This window comes from Coptis chinensis, chromosome 2, assembly GCF_015680905.1.
Source record: "Coptis chinensis isolate HL-2020 chromosome 2, ASM1568090v1, whole genome shotgun sequence".
Classification (NCBI taxonomy): Eukaryota; Viridiplantae; Streptophyta; class Magnoliopsida; order Ranunculales; family Ranunculaceae; genus Coptis; species Coptis chinensis.
In genome coordinates, this window is record NC_141457.1 from 360,995 (window position 1) to 382,475 (window position 21,481).

The 21,481-nt window shown below is 37.0% G+C and overlaps 1 protein-coding gene and 1 long non-coding RNA gene across 5 annotated transcripts; one reads left to right on the forward strand and one right to left on the reverse strand.

The window, feature by feature from the left end:
- Positions 1-443: 443 nt before the first annotated feature.
- LOC147514224 (Homeodomain-like transcriptional regulator) lies at positions 444-21,368 on the reverse strand. 4 transcript variants are annotated; one of them, XM_086581705.1, is made up of 18 exons: positions 21,227-21,368; positions 21,016-21,111; positions 20,655-20,954; positions 19,757-19,812; positions 16,558-16,806; positions 16,320-16,376; positions 16,034-16,250; positions 15,248-15,348; positions 14,433-14,519; positions 14,160-14,291; positions 12,693-12,833; positions 8,225-8,347; positions 7,678-8,136; positions 5,789-6,220; positions 5,055-5,672; positions 3,830-3,934; positions 2,972-3,198; positions 444-1,007 (listed from the first exon to the last, which is right to left on the reverse strand). In XM_086581705.1, exons 2-18 carry the CDS (start codon positions 21,107-21,109, stop codon positions 989-991), a joined length of 3,417 nt encoding a protein of 1,138 aa, XP_086437831.1. In that variant the 5' UTR covers positions 21,110-21,111; positions 21,227-21,368; the 3' UTR covers positions 444-988. The 4 variants fall into 4 exon arrangements, with proteins under 4 accessions (XP_086437831.1, XP_086437839.1, XP_086437835.1 ...); XM_086581713.1 differs by having other exon boundaries at positions 21,016-21,137; positions 21,227-21,358; XM_086581709.1 differs by having other exon boundaries at positions 21,016-21,155; positions 21,227-21,346.
- On the forward strand, positions 16,805-19,774 carry LOC147514225 (uncharacterized). Its single transcript, XR_015207239.1, has 2 exons — positions 16,805-19,522; positions 19,561-19,774. It is a non-coding gene; the product is annotated as an uncharacterized LOC147514225 (long non-coding RNA).
- Positions 21,369-21,481: the final 113 nt, after the last annotated feature.

The window sequence follows — 21,481 nt, forward strand, 5'->3', positions numbered from 1 at the left end:
CAAAATCTTACCCAGAGATATACAGTATACCGAATCAAAGCTATACGCAAGAGACTTTGTCATGCAGTCAAACCATCGCTTGGAATCTTGTCCCACTTGGGTTTATAACTTTTCATTCATTAACGACGAGTGCAGCTAAAATAATCACAATCACCGCCGTCAACATTATCACCAATCATTATCTCCTTTATTTTAGTCACCATTTTCATTCCTCGTATGTTCTTCTCCTTTTAAAACTATTTTAGTCAATTTACTCGGACTGACTAGCAATAGTAATTTGATGTTCGAATGCACATGACAAAACAGTAACAGGGTACGTTCCCAAAAAAACAGGGTACGTACTTTTACAGGATTTCTCTTACAAACTTAAAAGTACGTACTATATAAACATGTCTCTTTAAGAGAAAGCCTGCATACTTTTTAAGTTTTAACTACCTGTACAATTTTAATGAGAAAACACTTGCAACATTTTCGATACACAACCAAAATTTGATACACATGGAAACAATCCTCAAATATGATTTTTCGGAATTGTACACTCAATCACTCACTCTGTTGAATCAATGCATCAAACCCTTACTTCCAAACTTACGCATAATAAAAACAAGAAATGATACAGAATTCCAATCCACCTATCAAACTTCTATTACAACCTTGCAAAAATGTCATTGAAAAAGAGAAGTTGGGATGAACAAAATGTACCAAAAACTATTAGCCGAACACCCTATACAACCCCAGACAATCTCCGGATGTCCCGTACAGGTCAAAAATGGGTAGTGCCAGAGCACTGTATTTGACTAAGCTAAGGATACTCTTTCAGTTCTTTGAACATTCAACGAATCAAACAACGGACACTTCTAAATGTCAACCGATCAGCTATTAAACGGAGAACCATGCTTCTTGCAGACTAAACAGCATATATCCTAATTGCTGTCTTAAATTTGAGACCTATACGATACAGAGGGTTTTGTGGTCCGAATTATAGCCATCACCCATAAGCCAAATTCCTGAAACACACAAACATCCAGATATAAATTAAATCCAACTGCGACAGGATAGAATTTAACTATTGAGAAGTCGCAAAATCGACAATGAAATTCACTTATTCATGTGGGATTCATGTGGAATATTGGACATTAATTGGACTATGGAACAATATACTTCCATACGGTACAACTACGGAACAATATACTTCATGTGGCACTACACAGATGATGTATAATTCCATCAGGTAAAACCATAGAACGTCAGAAAACCTAGTTTGATAATTATATAAGCTGTACTTAAAGGTCATGACTGATTCATACAGATCTCCTAAATCAATGGTAGTTGATACACAAAAAGGAAAAAATCTTAGTTTGTAACAATATATCATATATCAGGAATTTGGTAAAAAGTCCAGAAATTTAGTCATTTAGGAATGTTTATCTACTCCTATTGGCGGTGTTTATTAAGACACATGTACCCTCAAAAGTTTGTTCAAAAACCATTACTATACAGTGGTTAACACTGACGAACCAAACCTGATGCAGCGCACCATGGACCATGGCATCATCCCGAGCGCACTATCCCTTCCCGCACCACCTATTTAGGAACAACTGTCCTCTATTTCTAGTTCCCAATTTTACTTTTAGATTCGTCCAATTCCTTGTTGCATTTACTTGCCGATCAGTTTCCTATTTGATTTTGGAAACCACGCATTATTATAAACTAGTAGTATTATAGTTCAACCCAATTTCCCTATTAATAGAGTTAGGATTATAATTATTCATTGGTGTCCATTTGTCCATTTAATCTCCTTCCGCAGATTAGTTTGCAGTCAAAACCACTCTACCGCGATTGTCCCCGCCCCGCTTAAGCGCCTAGCTTTGAGGTGTGAGGTTTTTTCTCAAGGGTCTCCGTAATAAGTAGAGTCTGGCCAATCATTTATATCACCTAGGTCTTGAGCAGAACCCAATCGCTATAGGATTAAACCTCTAGCACCAGCACAATGCGTACTCCTTGGCTGGGGTACCACTATGTCATGACTAAAACCATTATAGCGTCAATAATGTCCCCACTTCATCACCTCCACATTAGAGAGGTATGAGGTCTTTAACCTAAAAGTCCTACAGAACCAACAGTGAAACCTTCACCCTTTTCAAGCTAGGTTACAAACATGGCCATAGCCTCATAGGGCCAACCTAGGCCAATGTAACGGAATATCCATCATACTCCATGTTAAACCAAGCTATACGGGAAGGGTTGGCTAGGGTAAAAGCATAGACAAAGTCATCTTGTTCTATCTCCAGGAAAGAGATGTCTGACTCATTCAAGCTAACGCTCCGTGTGGTCCAAAGAAAGATCGTGTGGGATCGGATTCAAGAAGGAAAGTCAGAGATACTGGACCCGTGGACCGGATTGAAAGGCTGGATACAAATTATGCCTTGGAATGAAAGACAATTCCGGAGCTTGCCTCAATCAAGATTCGTGAATCATCATACTGCCGTATTGTTGGGGGATCAAACTGCGGCAGGAATTTCCGGTGGAGCGGTAAAATGCGCAGAGATCGGATGTAAGAACAACTTTTCCTCCTACCCAACCTCGTTTTCCATATTTTATTTGCTTCACTTATGACAATTTCCCGGCGGAACGAGGTCCTCGTTTTGAGACATTACGGCTTTGGGTCTCCTGAGCCAAGGTATAAGGGTTAAGATGACTTGACGTCATTTGAAGCCTTGAATGTAAATGTGATTCAGTAAGAGATGATCAATGGAAAATTATACTTAAAATAGATGGAATGGAAAATTTATAACCGTTGAGTTCCCTTAAGGATTCAGTATATTGTTTGTACTTGACTTCCCCCAACAACAACAAATTTTCTTTTGTTTCTTTTTTTATCGAAAATTAACAGCAACACAAGATCAGCATAAGCAACATAGTAGCCTGAATTGGCAAACATAGATATAATATTAATGCAAACCAGAAGTACCTTTTTTGCCTGGTATTTCTTCCCTGAGTTTGTTCAGAATGACTTCTTTTCAAGAATGGGGCAACCGAATCGTCGAGTTTGACCAACCATAGTGCAACTGCAGATGATGTTTGGGGAATTGTCGGGAAGAACTGAATGATCTCATCTACAGTTGTGTCACAACCAAAGCCAGTGTTGCATCGGCATAGCCAGTCCTCATTGATGGCACCAACAAAATCAGTGAGAACCTGTAGGTGTTGAGAAAGAAAAACACTGTTTCACTTTCAAACCATCATAAAATACACAGTATAATCTATGTCTTAGTTTAATACGTTTTCTTCATTGATTGACATGCGATATACTCTCTCTCTCTCTCTCTCTCTCTCTCTCTCTCTCTCTCATTGTGCAACAGAGAAAAACTTTGAAAGCATATAATGACAATCCAACAAACTGAACAAGGGCTAATTTTCTGGAATAAATAGGTAACCTGACCCTCTGTGTGTGTGTGTTGGGGTGACGAATTTTTATGAGCACTTCTACACCCACCTATTTTTTCTACTTACTATTTCTACTCCCTACTTGCATAACGTAGGCAGAAAAAGTAGTTAGAAAAAATAGTTACGATTAGAACAATTGAAATTTTATATGCCAAAGGCACATGCAGAACCACAAAAGTAACATGTGGACTGTGTAGGCAAGAATCTTTGTTGAAGTTCCAGCTGCTACATTGCATGTGAAAGGCACCCCTATGATATGTGCCAAAAAGGTGCAAGTGTGTTTGTGCGCCAAATACATTTCAATATCCAGCGAAGTTGCATGATTTTCAGCTTGTTGTAAGTGTAGGCAATAACAAATCCCCCACCAAATAAAGAAACTAACCTGCAGAAGTTCTGACAGCGAAGAAGTTCGCCTGAGCCGTGTAACCCACAACTTGTGGTCAGATGTTGTCCAAGAACTGACTAAGGCTTCTTTAGGCATCACGCCCTGAAGAAGAAGAGATTGAATTATTTCGAGGAAGTTTCGAGCATAAGAAAATGTGTGTGAACACGAAAGGCATAAACCTTGCAGGCCTTTCATATCAATAATAGATATAAAAAAATTATACTGATTAATTATTAGCATATTTCAACAAAGAGATAAAACTTATATTAACCTTGAAAACACATTTAAATTATATAGAAATAGAAATAATTCGTCACTCATTGCCTTGAATAGGTAGTCATTGACTCGTTAAATGTCAACTCAAAAAATCAAATGTTCTAGTGAACACAAAATTTTATTCCAGCATTCTTCTACTGGAAGCATATTTAGAAGTTGGCAAACGTGATAGCTGTTCTTCCAATCCTCACATCTAAGCATGGATAAGCAGCATAGCTCACAAAACTTCACTATAGCTTTGCACAGAGCATAAGTTGTTAGAGGAAGTCAAGGCGTTAGTCTTTGATTGGGATGCGCCTACGCCATTGTTTAGTGGTGTAAAATTTGTTAGTTTTATGAGCAATTGATGGGTAGTGAGATGAGCGAGCTCCCTTAATTTGGGTTTTAGGAGAGTCCTGAGTTTGGTCAGAGTAGCTCCTTGCAAACTTGGACCATACAAGATTGTACATTATATTGGCATATTGTCAATACAAAGTGAATTTAACCTATCCAAAAATAATAATAATAATAATAATTTAAAGATTTTTTTTTTTAGTGCTTCCACAAACCTCACTACAGGGCAACCTTGATGCATGTCAATCACTTCAATATTTACCAGAACTAAGTTGGCAAAGTAGCAAGCGAAAACAGAGAAATAAATAAAGAGTTGAAAACGAATAAGAAGTTAGAAACACAAAAGACGAGTTCATACAGCTACTAACATATACACTGACAACTTAATTATGGCAAACACCAAATCAGATAAACGATACAATAACAATTAATAACTCGATAAACTTTATTAGATGAAATAAAGTCTGTCTAAGAAAGTATCATCGCTTCTATTTGAGACATGGTAAAGTAGTTTTAAATTTTGCTGGCTTCTAGTTTATAAGTTTCACATATTGTCTCAACCTAGGAATAAGATAGGATTAATAAGAAAAGACATATAGAAGTAAAGACACACCTCAATGGCATGAAGTGCAGCTTTGAGTGATTGCAGTTGTGATGATAGAACTTTATGCTTTGGGAACATGCTACTTTCCGCTTTCTGTCTACAAGTGGCCACATGGATAGCATATCTTTCTTCCAGATCGAAATCCAACTCAAATGTAGTGTGACATATCTTACAATGCTTCTCATCTCTCCAATAGAGGTCATGACAACTTGTACAATGTACAAGTGAATCAAGATAAGATCTTTTTCCATGTTTAACAGCATTGAGATTAGAGTAAAATGAGCTCCATACCCATGCACCAAAGGCTTGAAGGTGGTCCCATTTCCTCTTCTGCTCTTCCACCTTCCCAAGACCGAGAACTACGGCCCCGGATGAAGGCAAGGAGTCATGTACAATCTCAGTGAGAATTAGATTGTTGTCCACATCAGATATAGGCGAAGACCCATCAGCACCAATGATATCAATGCAAGATTCATCAGATTGTGCAGGTTGCCTCATGTCATTGTGATTTGCAATGCCAGTGGACATTGCTTCACAAAGAAAAGCCTCCAACCTCATCAAAGTGGCAAGAAGACAAGCTTCCCTTGAACCTCTGCCATCCAAGACTGACACCAAAGCACACAAAGCCTGCAATTAAGTCACCAAAGAGAAAACCCAGTAATTCTAGAATTTCAAGGACAATGGAAAACCAGAAAGGACTATGTGAGTAACATTCAATAAGATACCCACAAAAGGAGAGTTACCTCTCTCGTATTGAGCATCTCCCAGTGACCATCTTCAGAAGACTCAAAATATATCCTCCTGTGCCCTGGATCATTTGCATTGCAAGGGCCCAAAAAAATCCAGTAACTATTAAACCTACGATCTGAACCTAAATAAATCGATTGCAATGGATGGCCATCTAACCCCACTTCTTCAATTGCTTCTGAACCCTCAGGTCTTAAGAAATCGTTCTTCTTGGTACAGTCATTCCTATTCATCCTACAGTTTAGAGGTTCAGAAGAATCTAGGACTACTTGTCGTGGTGTCTGAATTTCCTTCATTCCATGCGCGTTTGAAATGTTACCAGTAAAGGGATTTGACAAACTGTTCTGATTTGCTGAGGATCGCTTGAGTTTTGCCCCACCATGATGCTGAATGGTAGGTAAGCTTTCTGTGGCGACGCATACTGGATTCTGAAGAATAATGAAGAAAGCATAAATCTCAAATAAGTTTGTCCATCAAAATTCCAGATCGATTCAACAACTGACTATAGAAGTCAAGAATATAATCATAAATAAGTTCCAGCGCACAAGAAACAGAAAATAGTCGAAGACAACAAGAAACAATAAGTAAAAAATGTAGAAAAAAGATTATTTTCCCTGGACAACTCAATAACTAGAAGAAGATATATCAATAAACCCCAAATTTACTGGCATTCACATCTGTGTGATTAGCCATCAGACCAAAACGGAAAGAACCGTACACCCTGCTGAGACCCCACAAGCAAACCAAGCAAAAAACAAAAAATCCAAGAAAAAAACCCACTTCTTATCTCTACTATCCTGTACACCCAGAGCATAAAGCTTAACAGTCATCTTCCTCCCATTCCTTGTCAGATCCTAGATTCAGCCTTTCCTCATGATCATCCTCATCAATATCATCAACATCCCTGCTTCCTTCAGTAGAATCCCCTATATTTCTTCCTCCACACTATCATGCAACTCCTTAAAGAAGGAAACAGAATATACTCGAAAACAGAATTTACAAAATAACACATGTACATGAACATTTTAGGGAGCAAAAAAAAGGATTGAGGGAGAGAAAGAGAGATTACTCAGAACTAATGATTTGTCGCCTTTACGATTAACGTATACTTGTCACAAACTTCATTTAAGAGTGAAAACCCACTTTACGACGAAGAAACTTCCAATACCCAAGCTCAAGATGGAGCATACAAATTAAACATGCCATGATTGAAACACAATGAAGACAAAGAACCACGAAGTAAATGGCTTAGCAAAAATTGCACTCGACTGATCTTTGGACTTCATGTAAGGAATGACAACTTACTTAGCCATCATCAATTCTTCAAAAAGGTAGCAATTGACTTCTATAAGCTTGGTGAGCACATGAGCCACCTTGAAGATACCAGTTTCATTGTCATGGTACATTTGCGGAGAATTTAAAAGCAAGAACATATCTTAATAATGCCCAGCAAACCATATCAAGTCAATGGAACACCTAGCATTCTGGAAGAAAGATGATACTGTGACAACATGGACAGGGACAAGGAGAAAAAAATTAAAAAATGAAAGTATTGTGTTTTTGCAATTAAAGATGAATGTAATTGAGCTGATGACGATTTGGAAGAGTAGGCTATAATAACTGCAGGGGAAGGTGAACACCACTATCTGATGAAGTTGGAGTACCTCAGATAAATGAAGTTGCAGAATGACAAAAAAACATAAGCTAAAATCCATTTTTGTGACATCCATATAAATCAGCCAGGCAGTTCTGAAGCAGACTAGAATATTCTCCCCATAACTAAGTATTTAATTAAAATAAGCCCGCGGCAAACCAGTACTAAGCTTGTAAATTTGAAACAATTTCTATATGTTATAACACATTGTAAATAACTTATTCTATTTACCTTGACTCTTATGCTGGATCCAGCACTAGTGAGATCTACCAAAGCCACCAAAGAGTCCAACTTTTCTTCAATGCTGAGATCTGAATATTCACCTTCCATCAAGGCTAACACCCACAGTTCTCCTGAATTACTTTCATCAATTTCAGTGCATTCAATCATCACGTGACTTTTCTTTGTATGGTGCTGTTTAGGCTTAACTATACTGAGATTGGTTCTTCCTGAATCCAACTCAGACTCATCACTACTAATTGTGTTGCTGTTCCCAGAGTCACCATCAACACTTCCAGAATCTTCAGAATCTGATTGATAAACTCCTGCTGATTTAATAGTTAGAGGATTACTTCGCAGGCGGTACCCCGAGGGTGAAATCTTTTCAAATAAGGTGATGTCACTCGAAAGGGTAGAGTATATCAAAATTTCCAATTCAGCAGTTGTGTTGGTGAGATGTAACTCAACAACCTTCAAAACAAACACAAACATTTGACAAAAAATTAAGAGACATCAACAGCATTCTTATAGCTCATTATTAAATCTAATGAATGATTACCCGGACAGCTTTCGCTAACTCCGAAACCTTCGATCCATTGTTCCCTTGCTCAGAGAGAATACTGAACAATACAGCCTTTAATGTCCCCGGACGTAAGCCGTATTCAGCCAAATGATTATCATCCTACACAATGACAAGTAGGACACCGAAAATCATGTACTGAGGCTCGTATTTCACTCCCAGAAGAAAGTACAAATATATAAATATTTCTCCAGGTAAAGGATATTCATTGATATAATTATAGAGCCAATTACGTCATTACTAGTCTAGGTAGCAAGAAAAAGCTAAGAAGAGTAGTTCCCAACCTATTACACACATAACCCCAACGACAAAACAAACAAACAAACAAAAACCTATGTTACATTGGCACGGATAGGTGAGTCCATTTCCGATACGGATATGAAATGTCTGACATGCCGAAATATTGAAAATTGAGGTATATCACATACAATATGTATCCGACATGGACATGCGGATATGTATCTGACACGGACACGTGGATACGTATCCGTCACAGATTTTTTTTATAAATATGGCATGTCCATGTAACATTTAAAAAACAAAGGCAATAAAAACAAAAGAAGAACAAAATAAAAAATAACAAATAACAAATAAAAACAGCACACGACAAAAAAATAACTATAGACTAAAGTCCCAAAAGCCCCATCCTCAACAAAAGTCAAGCCACCACAATCCCAATTGTCTCTACTCACAGTCCTCCAATTCCTCTCCAGAATAAATTGAAAATCAAATGATCTTCTTCGACGTTGTCATCTTCCCAACCCAGGCTATCGTCGATGGTTCCCTTCTCCTCCCTCTCTCCCACTTCTCCATCATATCTTAACCCTATACCTATCCATTACGACTTGCAGACCGCATTTTTCTTCAAAACTTGACTATTGCTCAGTGTTAGCCTTGCTCATTGAACCCTTCCCCATGTTACCGATTCCTTGCTAGTCCATCTCCTTCTCCCTACCAAGTATCAACATCAGTTTTTGCCCCTTCTCGTTACATACACTTAGAACTAATATATTTGTTCTACTCCGATCAAAATGAGGTTGTCAATGAGATTGAAACAACAAATGCATGGAAAAGTGAAGCAAACATTGTCAGTTCGTTTGACATGATTAAGCACCAAAATAAACGCTATAAGGAATCATAATCTCGTAAAGGGTAATTTGGGAAAACAATTATGGAAACGAAAAAAAAGGCCCTCGTCCTTTATAATTAGTATATAGGCAGGTATAGAGATTGGATGCAATCTATGTACCAAAAGGTGTTTGGTACAAAGAGTCTGCCGTTGAACTTAAAAGATGACTTGACCCCTGTTTTTGGTGGATATGATCTCCTCACCGTATAGATTCTAGCATTTTTGTTGGAAGCCAAGTCATACAATTATACATGACACAATAATATGATATTGCTCCTCCTACTGGTGCATCATCTATCCAGACATCATTCTAAAAGGAAATATATTCTATGGAACCGGGTTGAGAATGAGGCCTCTAGACAAATTGGACTACCCATCAGTAAGTTAGATCATCAATCGAGTAATTTAACTCAGATAAATACTCTTTCGAGGTGAATCGCTCCTTCAATTGTATATGTAACAAAACACTCCTCAATCATACAAGACACACCAGCTGAATTGACTAGTTCAATTCAAAAAAGTGCAAAAACAGTCAACTCGAAAAGCATAAAATCAAGTGCTTTTTCATTCTTTATCAATTAAAAAATGAGAAGGAAACACAAAAAGTAGAAGGAGAATATAGGAATGATAAGGGGAGATGAAAGGTTGGGGTGCAAACACATCTTGCTCATGAACAAAGTTTTACTAGAAAAATGGAGTTGGAGATATGGTGAGGAGGATGAACATTTATAGCAAAATGGCCATTGAAGGTTCTAAGAAATCCTTTTGGGAGGACTCTTTGGAGGAGCATTGCAAGTGTATGGGACAAGTTTAAGAAATGCGTGATTTTTCTACCCGGACCCGGTCATTTTGGGATGATGTATGGGTAGGGAAAACCACACTTAGGGAGCAATTTGATGACATTTATAGCGTGCAATAAGAAAGCCTTGATATTGGATTATTTGGAGAGAAGCAATCAAGGGGTGATGTGGAACGTGTCACTTTGAAGAGGCCTTAATGATTGGGAGATAGAAAACTTTAGACCTTCCTTGAGTCCATTTACCATGAGGGGAGTAGATTTGGAGAGGTTGACTCAAGAAAGTGGATTTGGGAGGAGAAATATGGGTTTACCGTAAAATCATTTTATTTGGTCTTAGCCAACGAGTTTACCTGGCAACATCTCGACACTACGGAGAGGATCCTTAATTTCCCACATAAAAGGATTTGGAAGATGTCTATCCCGTTCAAAGTGGCATTCTTTTGTTAGCTTACTTACTTGGGAAGGATCAAAACAGTTGATAATCTTAATCGAAGGGGTATGAACCTCTCAACCCTTTGTTCACTTTGCAAAAGGGTGGATGAAAGTATTAACCACCTTTTTCTCAATTGTCCACTTGCGGGCGATATTTGGAATGATTTCTTCTTCTCATTCCACAGGCCTTGGGATCTACCATTAAATGTTAGAGAAGCCTTAGTGAAGAAATTGATTGCGGGTTCTTTGTCTAACAAGTCCAAGTGGCTTGCGTATCATCTTCCTAGTGCTATTATGTGGACTTTATGGAAAGAAAAAAAGATAAGGATCTTTGAGCACAAGGAGAAAGAGATACATAAGATAGTAAAAGAAGTCAAAGAATTGTTGTTCGAGTGAGCTAGTGTGTGCTCAAGCTTTCGGGGAGTGGGTTATGTAGATTTTCTATGTGATTGGGATACTCTTGTAACTTAAGTGTACAAGTGGGTATAATCGAGTAACTACTTGCTACTTAAGATCTATATGCAATTTGTAATGTGTAACCCTTTTATCTATAACAAATGAAATTGAGTTTTATCAATCCAAAAAAAAGGGGGAGACAAAAGGAGGAATTAATTGAATTTTTTTCAAAACAGTTGTACTCAATGAGAAGTAGTGATACACAAAAGACAATACATTAATAACAAAAAAATATTATATTAACACTTGAATTAATAGACAGTAGGTAACTTTCCAAGACCAAAAGCCCGCCTCATCGCCCCTAATACTTGATGTGAAGTACTGCCAAGGATTATTCCAAATGATTCATGTTAAGTTGAAAGGTAACTTAGTTAGGATACTAAGTTATATATATATATATATATATATATATATATATATATATAGGGGAGAGATAGAGGCACATTCTTATGCGCACATTATAGCCACATTGTAAATTAATCCAAACAAAATCATGGACTTAAAAGTTGAATTAAGGGGGGGAGGGATAGAGGCACATTCATTATGCGCACATTATAGCCACATTTTCGACATACAAATGAATTAAGGCCTAGATTTTTGTGGAGATGATCTCCCCACCATGAAGATCATTCTCACAAAAAATCATAATATTAAATATATATATAGGGGTAGGTTCCGTTTACAACACTTTTTATACAACGTTTTATACAATACCCCCCACCGGACCCTTCAAGATGTTTTAAGGGCTAATTTTTTGTGGATAAGATGTTCTCACCATGGATATGACCTCCATAAAAAATCGGGTCCTTTGAACATTTCTAAGTTTACCAAAAAATGGTTACAAAATCGATAGGAATCAATGCTTAATTCATATTTTCAAGGGGTATTGTATAAAACGTTGTATAAAAAGTGTTGTAAACGGAACCTACCATATATATATATATATATAAACGGAATGTCTGTTAACGGACATGTTATATAGTATCTTTAGCAACTTATATAATGTCTTGCACAGCTTATATAGTGTCGTATATAAAGTGCCCCCATGAACAAGTTAATAAGGGTAAATTAAAAAGTTGTTCAATACACTATAAGCTTCCCCACAAACATGTCCGTTTAACAGAAAACTTGTATATATGAAAACCCCCTCTGTTGCAAACTTGCAACTTGTAGTTCGTCTCTCTTTCTTAATTTTCATTCAAAAAAACAAGTTGACTTTGGAACGTCATACCAAAACGAAATAGGCATAGCATATGCAGTTTGTCGCTCTTTCATACTCAGTTTCAAAGACAGACTTAGAAACTCCAAATTAGAGGGGCATTGTTTCCAAGACTCCCGCTCAACCATCTGTCCTCTAATTAGCTTCTTATAAAATAAGTAGTTGGGCGCCTAGAGAAGATGCATCTTTTTCCCCTTTTCACGTACTCACCGATGTTTTCATTTTGGCTTCAGTTGTGCACCAAAATGAAGAAATTTGAAGTAATTTAAACAAAAAAATGCATCATGCATGCTTATTGTAGACGCCCTCGAACAAATATCGTGAGGAATGAAACATACTCGTGTCAATAACAATAGAAAAGCCAACTTTCTTCACAAAAGAGAAGTTTAAACTAGTTAAAAGGTGTATGTACCTTATTAAAAGGTTCCCTTCTAAATTTATTCGGTTTTGAATTAAAACCAGCTGCAATCAGAACTTGACGCAATATTTCTGTCCATGTAAGGGGATTTAGAGATCTATTCCAGAATTTCAGAACAACCTCTTGCTCTCTGACCTGCCAAACCAGGAAAAAAAGGACAATGAAATGGCTATTCTTCAATCTTCTAAAACATAAGATCGGCCAAGTTAATGCCAGTAAAAATCACTTGAAAAAATTGAAGTAATATACATAGTCAATCTTCAGCTATGATTGCAAGTGTGCTGTTTTCATACAACCAAGACTAACATTCATATGCAGAGGCCAACACTACGTACTTGAGTTGTATGGGCATGGATGTCATGTCAGAGTAAGACGGGTGAAATGTCATGTTGAACAAACCCCAACAATTAGAATGCTTTTACTCTAGTCCGAATATAGAGTTCATAACTTCATAGTAGAAAGGGATTATGCATAGGGATATATTACGGCTTCCAAGACACCACATACAAGGTTGTCACATACCTAATGTGATCTTTCCTTTAGGGGTATATACAATAATATCTAATTAAAACCAATTAATCATTAGAAGTGCATTTCACCTTCTCAGGAATCGTACGAGTAAAAACGAAACACACACACACACACACACACACACAAAGAGAGAGACACACACATGTATATACAAAAGCACACACATAAACACCTGCATACTGAGTGTGTCTTCCTCCAGGACTCTAAAATTGGAAACTTTTACATGATATAATAAATAAACTAGCAACTATGCCGCAGCAGTTGGTTTTGATGGGTGGTGGGGTTTTCCTAAAATGTGGTAAACAAGGCAAAGTACATTTAGACGTTCTTATTTTCCTTATGCATCAAACAACATGAAAATCATTTGCATTGCAATTCCTTGACCTTATCCAAGTTCTCAATGAATCAAACACGGGCTAAGCAACCCAATAAAAAACAGCTATATAGGAAATGTTAAGAGTTCTAAGGGACATTTCCCGAGGGCATCTAAGAGCAGGGCCAAGAATTTTCTATTATGTAAACCCTACATAATATATGTTTGAGACAAGGCTGAATCTAATTACGGTCGTACAGTGTTTCCTCTCCTCTTCTCCAGACTCTCTTCTTCTTTTATTCAATAGCTAAAATAGAATTTTACTGGAAAGTTTTGATATATGTTACAGAATCATAATAGCATCTGTTTTGTCGGGGCAAAGCAGGATCTCCTTGTTGGATGGGGATTAAGTAATAGTTTTCTTTTTTTCTTTTTTTTTTGCTCAATAATAAAGTAATAGCTTTGAATCTTGGGAATGTGAAGGTTCAAGTTCTCATATTCAATGGTCTGTTTTGTTTGTGGTACACATCTCTTTCCCTCGATCTCAATAAAAGGGCGCTCTGTCATTGCCTGATTTTTGGTTGACTTACATTACAGAATCAACTATCGTTACTCACCGCGTGAAGAAACCCAACAAATCTGTAGTCTTTATTAGCATGGGGAAGAGATCCACCACCAAGCTCCATTTCAATATCTGAAAAGAGCAGTTTCAGAAGAACCACGTGTATTTTTCCAAGCAACAAGGAGTCCTGAAAAGCTCAAAAAAAGTAAAATTAGCTCAATATAAAAAATCTACAATTAAAAATTGAAATTAATCATAATAGTTGAGTGGAAGGAAGTTATGGTAATTTGATCAAGCACAAAACATTTTGATCCAAATGAAAATTGACCTTATCATGAAATGCCTGAGCAAATTCATCGAGCGTAAAGGGGCATATATCAACATTGCAGGAATGACTACATATGAAGCGAAAGATCTGTTCCACAGAAATAGGATTTTATGTCAGCAAAACCATTATAACGTCAATAACTAATAGAAGTTTGCATGAAATACAGAGTACGAAGGACATAGCAAACTTTGAGAACTACAATGAGAAGAGAAAACGCAATGAAAAAATCTGCAACTGCATTGAACATGTTGTCAAAGTTTAGCTCTGCATTAACACAATGCAGTGATTTTATTCCTTTTCTCATACTTAAAGAAGAAAAAGAACAATTATACTTCACATCATAAGAATATCTTGGTAAGTGAATACTCAATACCGAATATCATGTTAAATGTTCTATATTGGTGGATTTGATCCTACTTACAAGTTTATCAAAACTGGAATTGTATCTCTTTGTTCTTTCAATACTCGTTCCCTTTGAACAAATTTTATTATTTTCAGATATTTACTAATATTTTCCAAGATTTCTAGCAAGCATGCATGTTTCATCACCTCATCGGTCAGAGGTCAGATTGCTCATACAAATAAATAAAAAATAATTATATTTCGAATTAGGTTCGAAGAGATAGATAGTTGATAAATTAATCATATAAGGAGGTTCTCCTGCATGGTAAAATCAGCCACATTTAGGTGCAGAAACCTTGAAATGGGCAGACATCAGTATATTTTGTGAAATATCATAGCATTTTGTTCTAGGAGAGCAAATACATAGAAGTGATAGAACAATGAACATGTGGTATATATTTAAATCTACAAACCTTGAACAATTTCTTAACGAGCTCTTCTGAAGAACCCCAAGGTTGCACGCACAAGGGTTGCTTCATCTTCACTGAAGGTGGAGGAAAGCTAGCAAGCAAATCTGGTTGACAAATGAATAGGATGATACAAGTAGATGTATTTAAAACGTAATAAAGTTATTTGTAGAAAACAATCTTTAGTAAAGAGAAGTGGACAGTGGACAGTGGACCTTTACATTTTATGAACGTTTCTTTTTCTTTTATTGGCAAAACTAAAGATTTTAGTAGAAGAAATTAGTAGGGAAAACCTACAAGTACACTAAAAGAAGAAAAAACATTCATCAAAAACTACACTCTACAAGCCCGCCAATCAAATCCACTAAAACATGGTGTCGAACACGACAAACTAAACAACTTCAGGACACGCCCTGTTCTTTGTGTAGCATATATACTTTATATGTAAAGAAAAATTCAAGAGTCGAAGCTGGAGCAGGAATATGGTATACATGTATGTATGCCATAAACTTAATCTTTTGGATTCATGGTCTGTGCAGTTCTGCATCATATAGGTTTCTAGAATCCTTAAATAACAGAATAAACTTGTGCTCTAAGTGTTTGTAGCTTTTTCATCCCATGGTCTGTACATCATTGAGTCACAGCTTTTAATTAGATCTTCTATTAATGCTTTTTCCGTTGTCTTCTTATTTCTAGTCATCCTCAATTCAACAAAGTACGGATTCTTAGATTTTTCACGTATATTAGCAGGTTAATTTGGTTTCTTCAAAATTCAGAGACATGAAAACAAACCTTTGCAAAGTGAACAACCATGCATGCCATTAGAAGCTAGATGAGCAGAGCAGGTCAGAGGATTTGGTCCTGTTTGCAATTCTCTTAGCTCTAGCTCTTCGTCATCCACCAATTCGGTAATTGCATTAGGATGTTCTTGAAATCTGAGTCGTTCGAGTGCAAGCTTGCATTCTGCTCGGTATGGCTTCTTAGTACTTTCAGCCTTGTGACTTGACACCTGAATTTGGGCCACTGATTAACTATAATAGGCATCAAATTAAAAATTCAGTTACTTTGTTATACTTACCTTAGCATTTCTATTAGCCCGCTTCCTCCTTTCCAGTAATTTTTTTCTACCTAGTTTCTACAAAAAAGGATACCATTTCAATGTCACTATTTTTTTGGACTATGGTTTCAGCACACTACTAACTAGCAGTTACTTAAACTCAATTTTAATAAACCAATGCAAGAAGTTTCTCTTAACAGCTACAGGACATTAATAAAACCTTTTAACATATGAATAAATCCAGCAATCCAAATATTACCGCAGCTAGATTATGATGTAGCGATTTTCTCCTTTCCCGACGTAACGGTTTTATCAATTTTGTGGATGTTGAATGTAAACGCGCCTCAACAATGTCTCGGTCAGAATAGTTGACACCAGTTGGACAATCCCCAACACCTGGATTTGTTGCACGCCACACTGTCATTAGACCTTTCCCCATACCATGCTTCATCAAGGAAACGCTCTTCTTTGCTTTAGCTTTATAGACTGAGATCAAAGAATTGGAGACCTAACAGAAGAAAAGAAAATGAGTTAGAAAAAAGAAAGGACAAGCAATATTCTCTTCTTGCCGAGTAAGAAAAATGTTGCCGTGGTTTTTCTTTCCCTCTTTAACAAGAATTTTTTGGACAATGCGAGGGTCTCTAATAAAGCTTTTCTAGTCATGAAAATTGACGACTTCTTCCTTTCGTTTCTCCTATTTAACGATTTTAAGGGGCACACAGGTCAATCCTCAACGGGTATGGAGACATTTTCATAGAAATAAGATGGACTAACATTTCTATATCATTTTTCTAATCCTTCACTTGTGGACTTAATTGAAAGGGATCACTTCTGAGTATCATGTCTTCAGATAAAATAAGATATATGTTTTAGATGTAGAGATTACTCATTGTGTTCAGTGTTTTAAAAAATGCATCAAAGCCTTCAGGCGAGACTCAGAGGCCTCAAGGTGCTAAATCCCTAAAAGGCTTGAGGAGCGCCTTGAGGCTTAAGCCTCAATGAGTCAATGCGTTTATTTAAAATTTGATTTTGTTTAATTAGCTACTATTGCGTTGTCAATTAGCATTTCATTTTGATAGGAAAATCCACCACTAGATTTTCTCAAGTTGTTCAAAATAAGCAATTATAATTTAACAAGATATGACATGTGAAAGAAACAACTATGGAAAGGATTACCGCACATCCCAAACACAATAGAAAGCTAAATAGAGAGGATTAGGGGATAACCTAAGTTACATTGACACGGATAGGTGTACCCATGTCTGACACAGATACGAAGCGTCTGAAAGCGAAATATAAAAAATTGAGGTAAATCACATACAAAATGTGTCCGACACGGACACATGGATATGTATCCGACACGGATATTTTTCAAAATATGGAGTGTCTATGTAACATAGGGGATAACTAATAGGAACGTCAGAAAATACTTTTTTCTCTTATCTACGGAAGGACCCCAATTTGCCAGGGAAGTCAAGGTCACCTAAGTTTAGATCAAAGTTTTTACAGGAAAGCCAAAATTCATCAGATATTCCAATTTTATACCATCCATACGGTATTTTAGAGTACAGAAACTGCCAAAACTAGTTTGAGCTGTCAACTAAATCCACTACGATGGACCTTGTCCTGAATTTTTAAAATCGATGAGAAGTGTCAAAGTTCAACCTGATTTCTGGTTTTCACACAACCGGAAATCTTTTCTATATGGTATTACGATCTATGGGGTTGAGGAAAAGTTCTAACACTGAATATGGACCACAAGTCTTCAAAATGCTTTATCCTAATCCAGCAAGATGTAAATTCTAAAACTGAGGGATTGACGCTTAAAAATTTTAAATATTTCCACCAAAATTATTATTAGACTTCCACCTGCAGATACAACTTTTAGAAGTTGAGCCCTGAGCCTAATGTAGTTCCACCACTTGCCCTTAATCCCTTATCCAACCAGGAATTCACAGCCTTAAAAAAACTTTTGAATAAACTTCAAACTGAGGATTACATCAACTATGAGGGAGTGCTCTGACCAAATGAGATACGAAGGTGTCACACGTGTTTCACAAACAGGTATCCTGACATCAACAAGTGTCTACTCATATTGTATAGTCAAGCATAGTCAAACTGGGGGGCCCATTGTTTTAGAGGAAAGAGGAATTCCATCATCTCCTAATCTTCCTTCACAGCTGTTTTAAGAACATAATAAAATTTATGTCCTAATTAGTAAGTACCTCTTTGTCTAAAGATGTCTCTAGGTAAACCTTTCTCCACTGGTGTCCGCTGGTGATCTACAAGAGATAGAAAGTGTCTTGGATTTTTACCTTTTACCTTGTGGCAGTGCTGAATCGTTGCATCACATTCAACGATGTCATAGACTCGGCCTATGAATTAGGATATACACAAAAATAAGTTGAAAAATACACTCCCATATGACCACGAATTATGTCAGGATCCCTCTTAGACATAGATTCAACAAAGAGTAACCATCTGACACTATTTTAAGTCTATAAAACCCCAACAAGAAATTTTCGCCGTATACACCCTCCAACGCTCTCATAGTCTCAGCCTACGATGTAGAATTTGAAAGTTAATTTCCAATATGGGCACAACTATGCCAGGATTCTTATAACCTGGATTCAACAAAGATGAGCCAGCACTATTAAGTCTGGAAAACCCAAGAAGAGACTTTTACTGTCAACAACAACTACGTGTAAATTTTGGTAGGGACGGACTCCCTCTATCGATCTATCTACCAATCTATTCAATCTGTTGATACAATCAGAAGAAACAAGACAAACCGGTATCATCCCTCTGGTGCTTGAATTTTGTAGAAATAAAATTTAGTAATAAAGGATAAGAAGCAAAAGCTTACAGGATACATTGTATTGTCTTCAGACTGCCACAATTCTGAATGCTGCACTATTAGACGTAACTTACGACACAATAATGAATCTCAAGTGTCAGAAATTTATGAGCTTTAGCAAGCACCATATGTAAACCAAGTTCAGTAGACACTAATGGTATAAACCAATGTAAAAAGGACCAGTTTCTCAGGCATTGTGTTGTAACCCACACGAAGGACATGTACCGTGTGTGAACTAATTCAGTAGATACTAACTATACAGACCTACGTAAGAAGAACCAGTTTCTGAGATTTGTAGGGCCAAACACTGTGTCGTAACCCACACGTAAGACAAGTCAATACACTTCAATAAGATCAAATATAATAGGTTTAGACTTTAGAGCAATCAAAGATCAAATATAATAGGTTTAGACTTTAGAGCAATCAAAGATCAAATCCCATGAACCCATGTATAAAAGTCATAGGCAAACATGTGTTATCTATTTCATGTGTATCTGTGTGGATGTACACCGTACTCAACTAGGAAGAGCAATTGTTAAACAGTAAAGACCAAAATACATCTTAAATGAAACCTGCTGAAATAAGCAATTATCTTCATTACCTTCCTCTTTTTTGTCTTTCTTTGATTCTGTGAGCAAGTGGGGCCGCATGATGTAGCTGGTAAGCACAAAATACTTCCAGTCAGGATCAATCATGAAAAACATTGGGGAAAAATTGGAGTTAGAATGACTAAGCACATAAAACAGTAAGCTAATCTGATAAAAGAACCACGGATCGGAAAAAAAAAAAAAAAAAACTACAGCAACCAGCTGGCAATAGAATTAAAATTCCTGGTGATGTGGAGTATAAAACGGGGCTGGTCATGTGGTGTGCGTCTTGTGTCATGTAGTTATGTACTGGGTGGATCTTTCGGGTTCCTGTGGTGGTTTTTGGGTCTTTGGTTTGCTCGTTAATGGCTGGTACCTTTGGATGGAATCCAGTACTTCTTTTCTCTCTTTTTCGTTAAGCAAATCCAGTACATCAATTGTAATGCTTATGGGTATTTGCAGATCAGGGTGCAGGTTTTAGGATGTAGAAGCTAGTCTAAGGCATTAGGTGCTTCGACATTAGGCTTAATGATCATCTAATCGGAAATTTGGTTACATCTCTATATGTCTCTTACGTGTAAAAAAAAAATTAAGTATAATTAATGAAATTCATTTGTCTTTTTTAAATAAATCATCCGAGAGGAGGGTGGGGGTTTGGCAGGACCCCTACCAGTTTATTAAATTACGAAAAAAAAAACTGATAATAGATTACAGGGGAGAAGTATTTCCACGGTGAAGGCAGGAATCGAACCCAAGACCTTGGACCCCAAGTATGGATAATAAATCAAAATTGATCATAATCAGAACATAGACATCCACAAATTAAAATTTAGTGTTGTGGACTGGAAAAGAGCAGTAAGTAGTAAATATTCATGTATCGAAATGGAATAGAGTTGGTAGAGCAAAATATACCTGCAAAGCTAAATGGTCGATGAGGAAGAGGATCAAATTGTACACCGAGAGGAGGGCCGTCTTTCCGGAATACCTTCTTGAGGATAAAATCAAGAGAAAGCAAATCCGGTTTTGGCTTAAGACTAGTCTGAAAGAGTGGCCTTTGTAAATCTGTTGAATGATATTGGTGAAAAGATAAAAGGGTGGTCTCTCTCTTGTCCTTCCTCCTCCTCTCGACAAACCAGCCTCGGACCTGTTTGTATGTGAGGTTGAGAGAAGAGGCAAAGTCATCCATGGCCTTCTTGGATGGATACCTATCGTCTGCATAATTGGGAGTTAGAAAGAATTGAGGAGTGAAGGAATTAGTATAATAGATTATTACCTGAATACCAGTCCTCAAGGGCTTCAAGCTGGTGGGGGGTCCTCCTCTTTGATGAAGTTGCATGAAAAGTGGTTACCAGATCGTCGTTTCCCATGGCTAAGACTAGTAAATTATTATATTTGCTTCATTTGTAACAAAAACTATAAATTAAATTAGTCAAAACTTAGAGGCCTAATATAAATAAAAAATAAAAAATGATTAGTAGGGAAACCTGAATGTTGTGGCGGTGGAGTGTGAAGGGATGGAGGAGGAGTTTTCGTTTCTCACTCACTCACTGTCTCCAGTAGTAGCTCTACCCTCTTTCCCAAACACTTCAAATATCTCCGAGAGTGATGATAATATGTGAAAATCCAATCTCACCCTTTTGGTCCTCAAAAACCACTTGCCTGCTACTCAGTCAATCCTCACCATTGAGGCGTACATAATGACTCGTGTTTCTGTTAAATCAAAAAATCTGATTTGCCTT

What these genes read in the sequence shown, in the direction of transcription:
- LOC147514224 (XM_086581705.1), bottom strand. Translation starts at nt 21,109, where the DNA reads ATGGGAAACGACGATCTGGTAACCACTTTTCATGCAACTTCATCAAAG. An exon ending in CCTTGAGGACTGGTATTCAG is followed by an intron (nt 20,955 to 21,015) that starts GTAATAATCTAT and finishes CCAATTATGCAG; the next exon opens with ACGATAGGTATCCATCCAAG. An exon ending in AGATGCTCAATACGAGAGAG is followed by an intron (nt 5,673 to 5,788) that starts GTAACTCTCCTT and finishes ACTTAATTGCAG; the next exon opens with GCTTTGTGTGCTTTGGTGTC.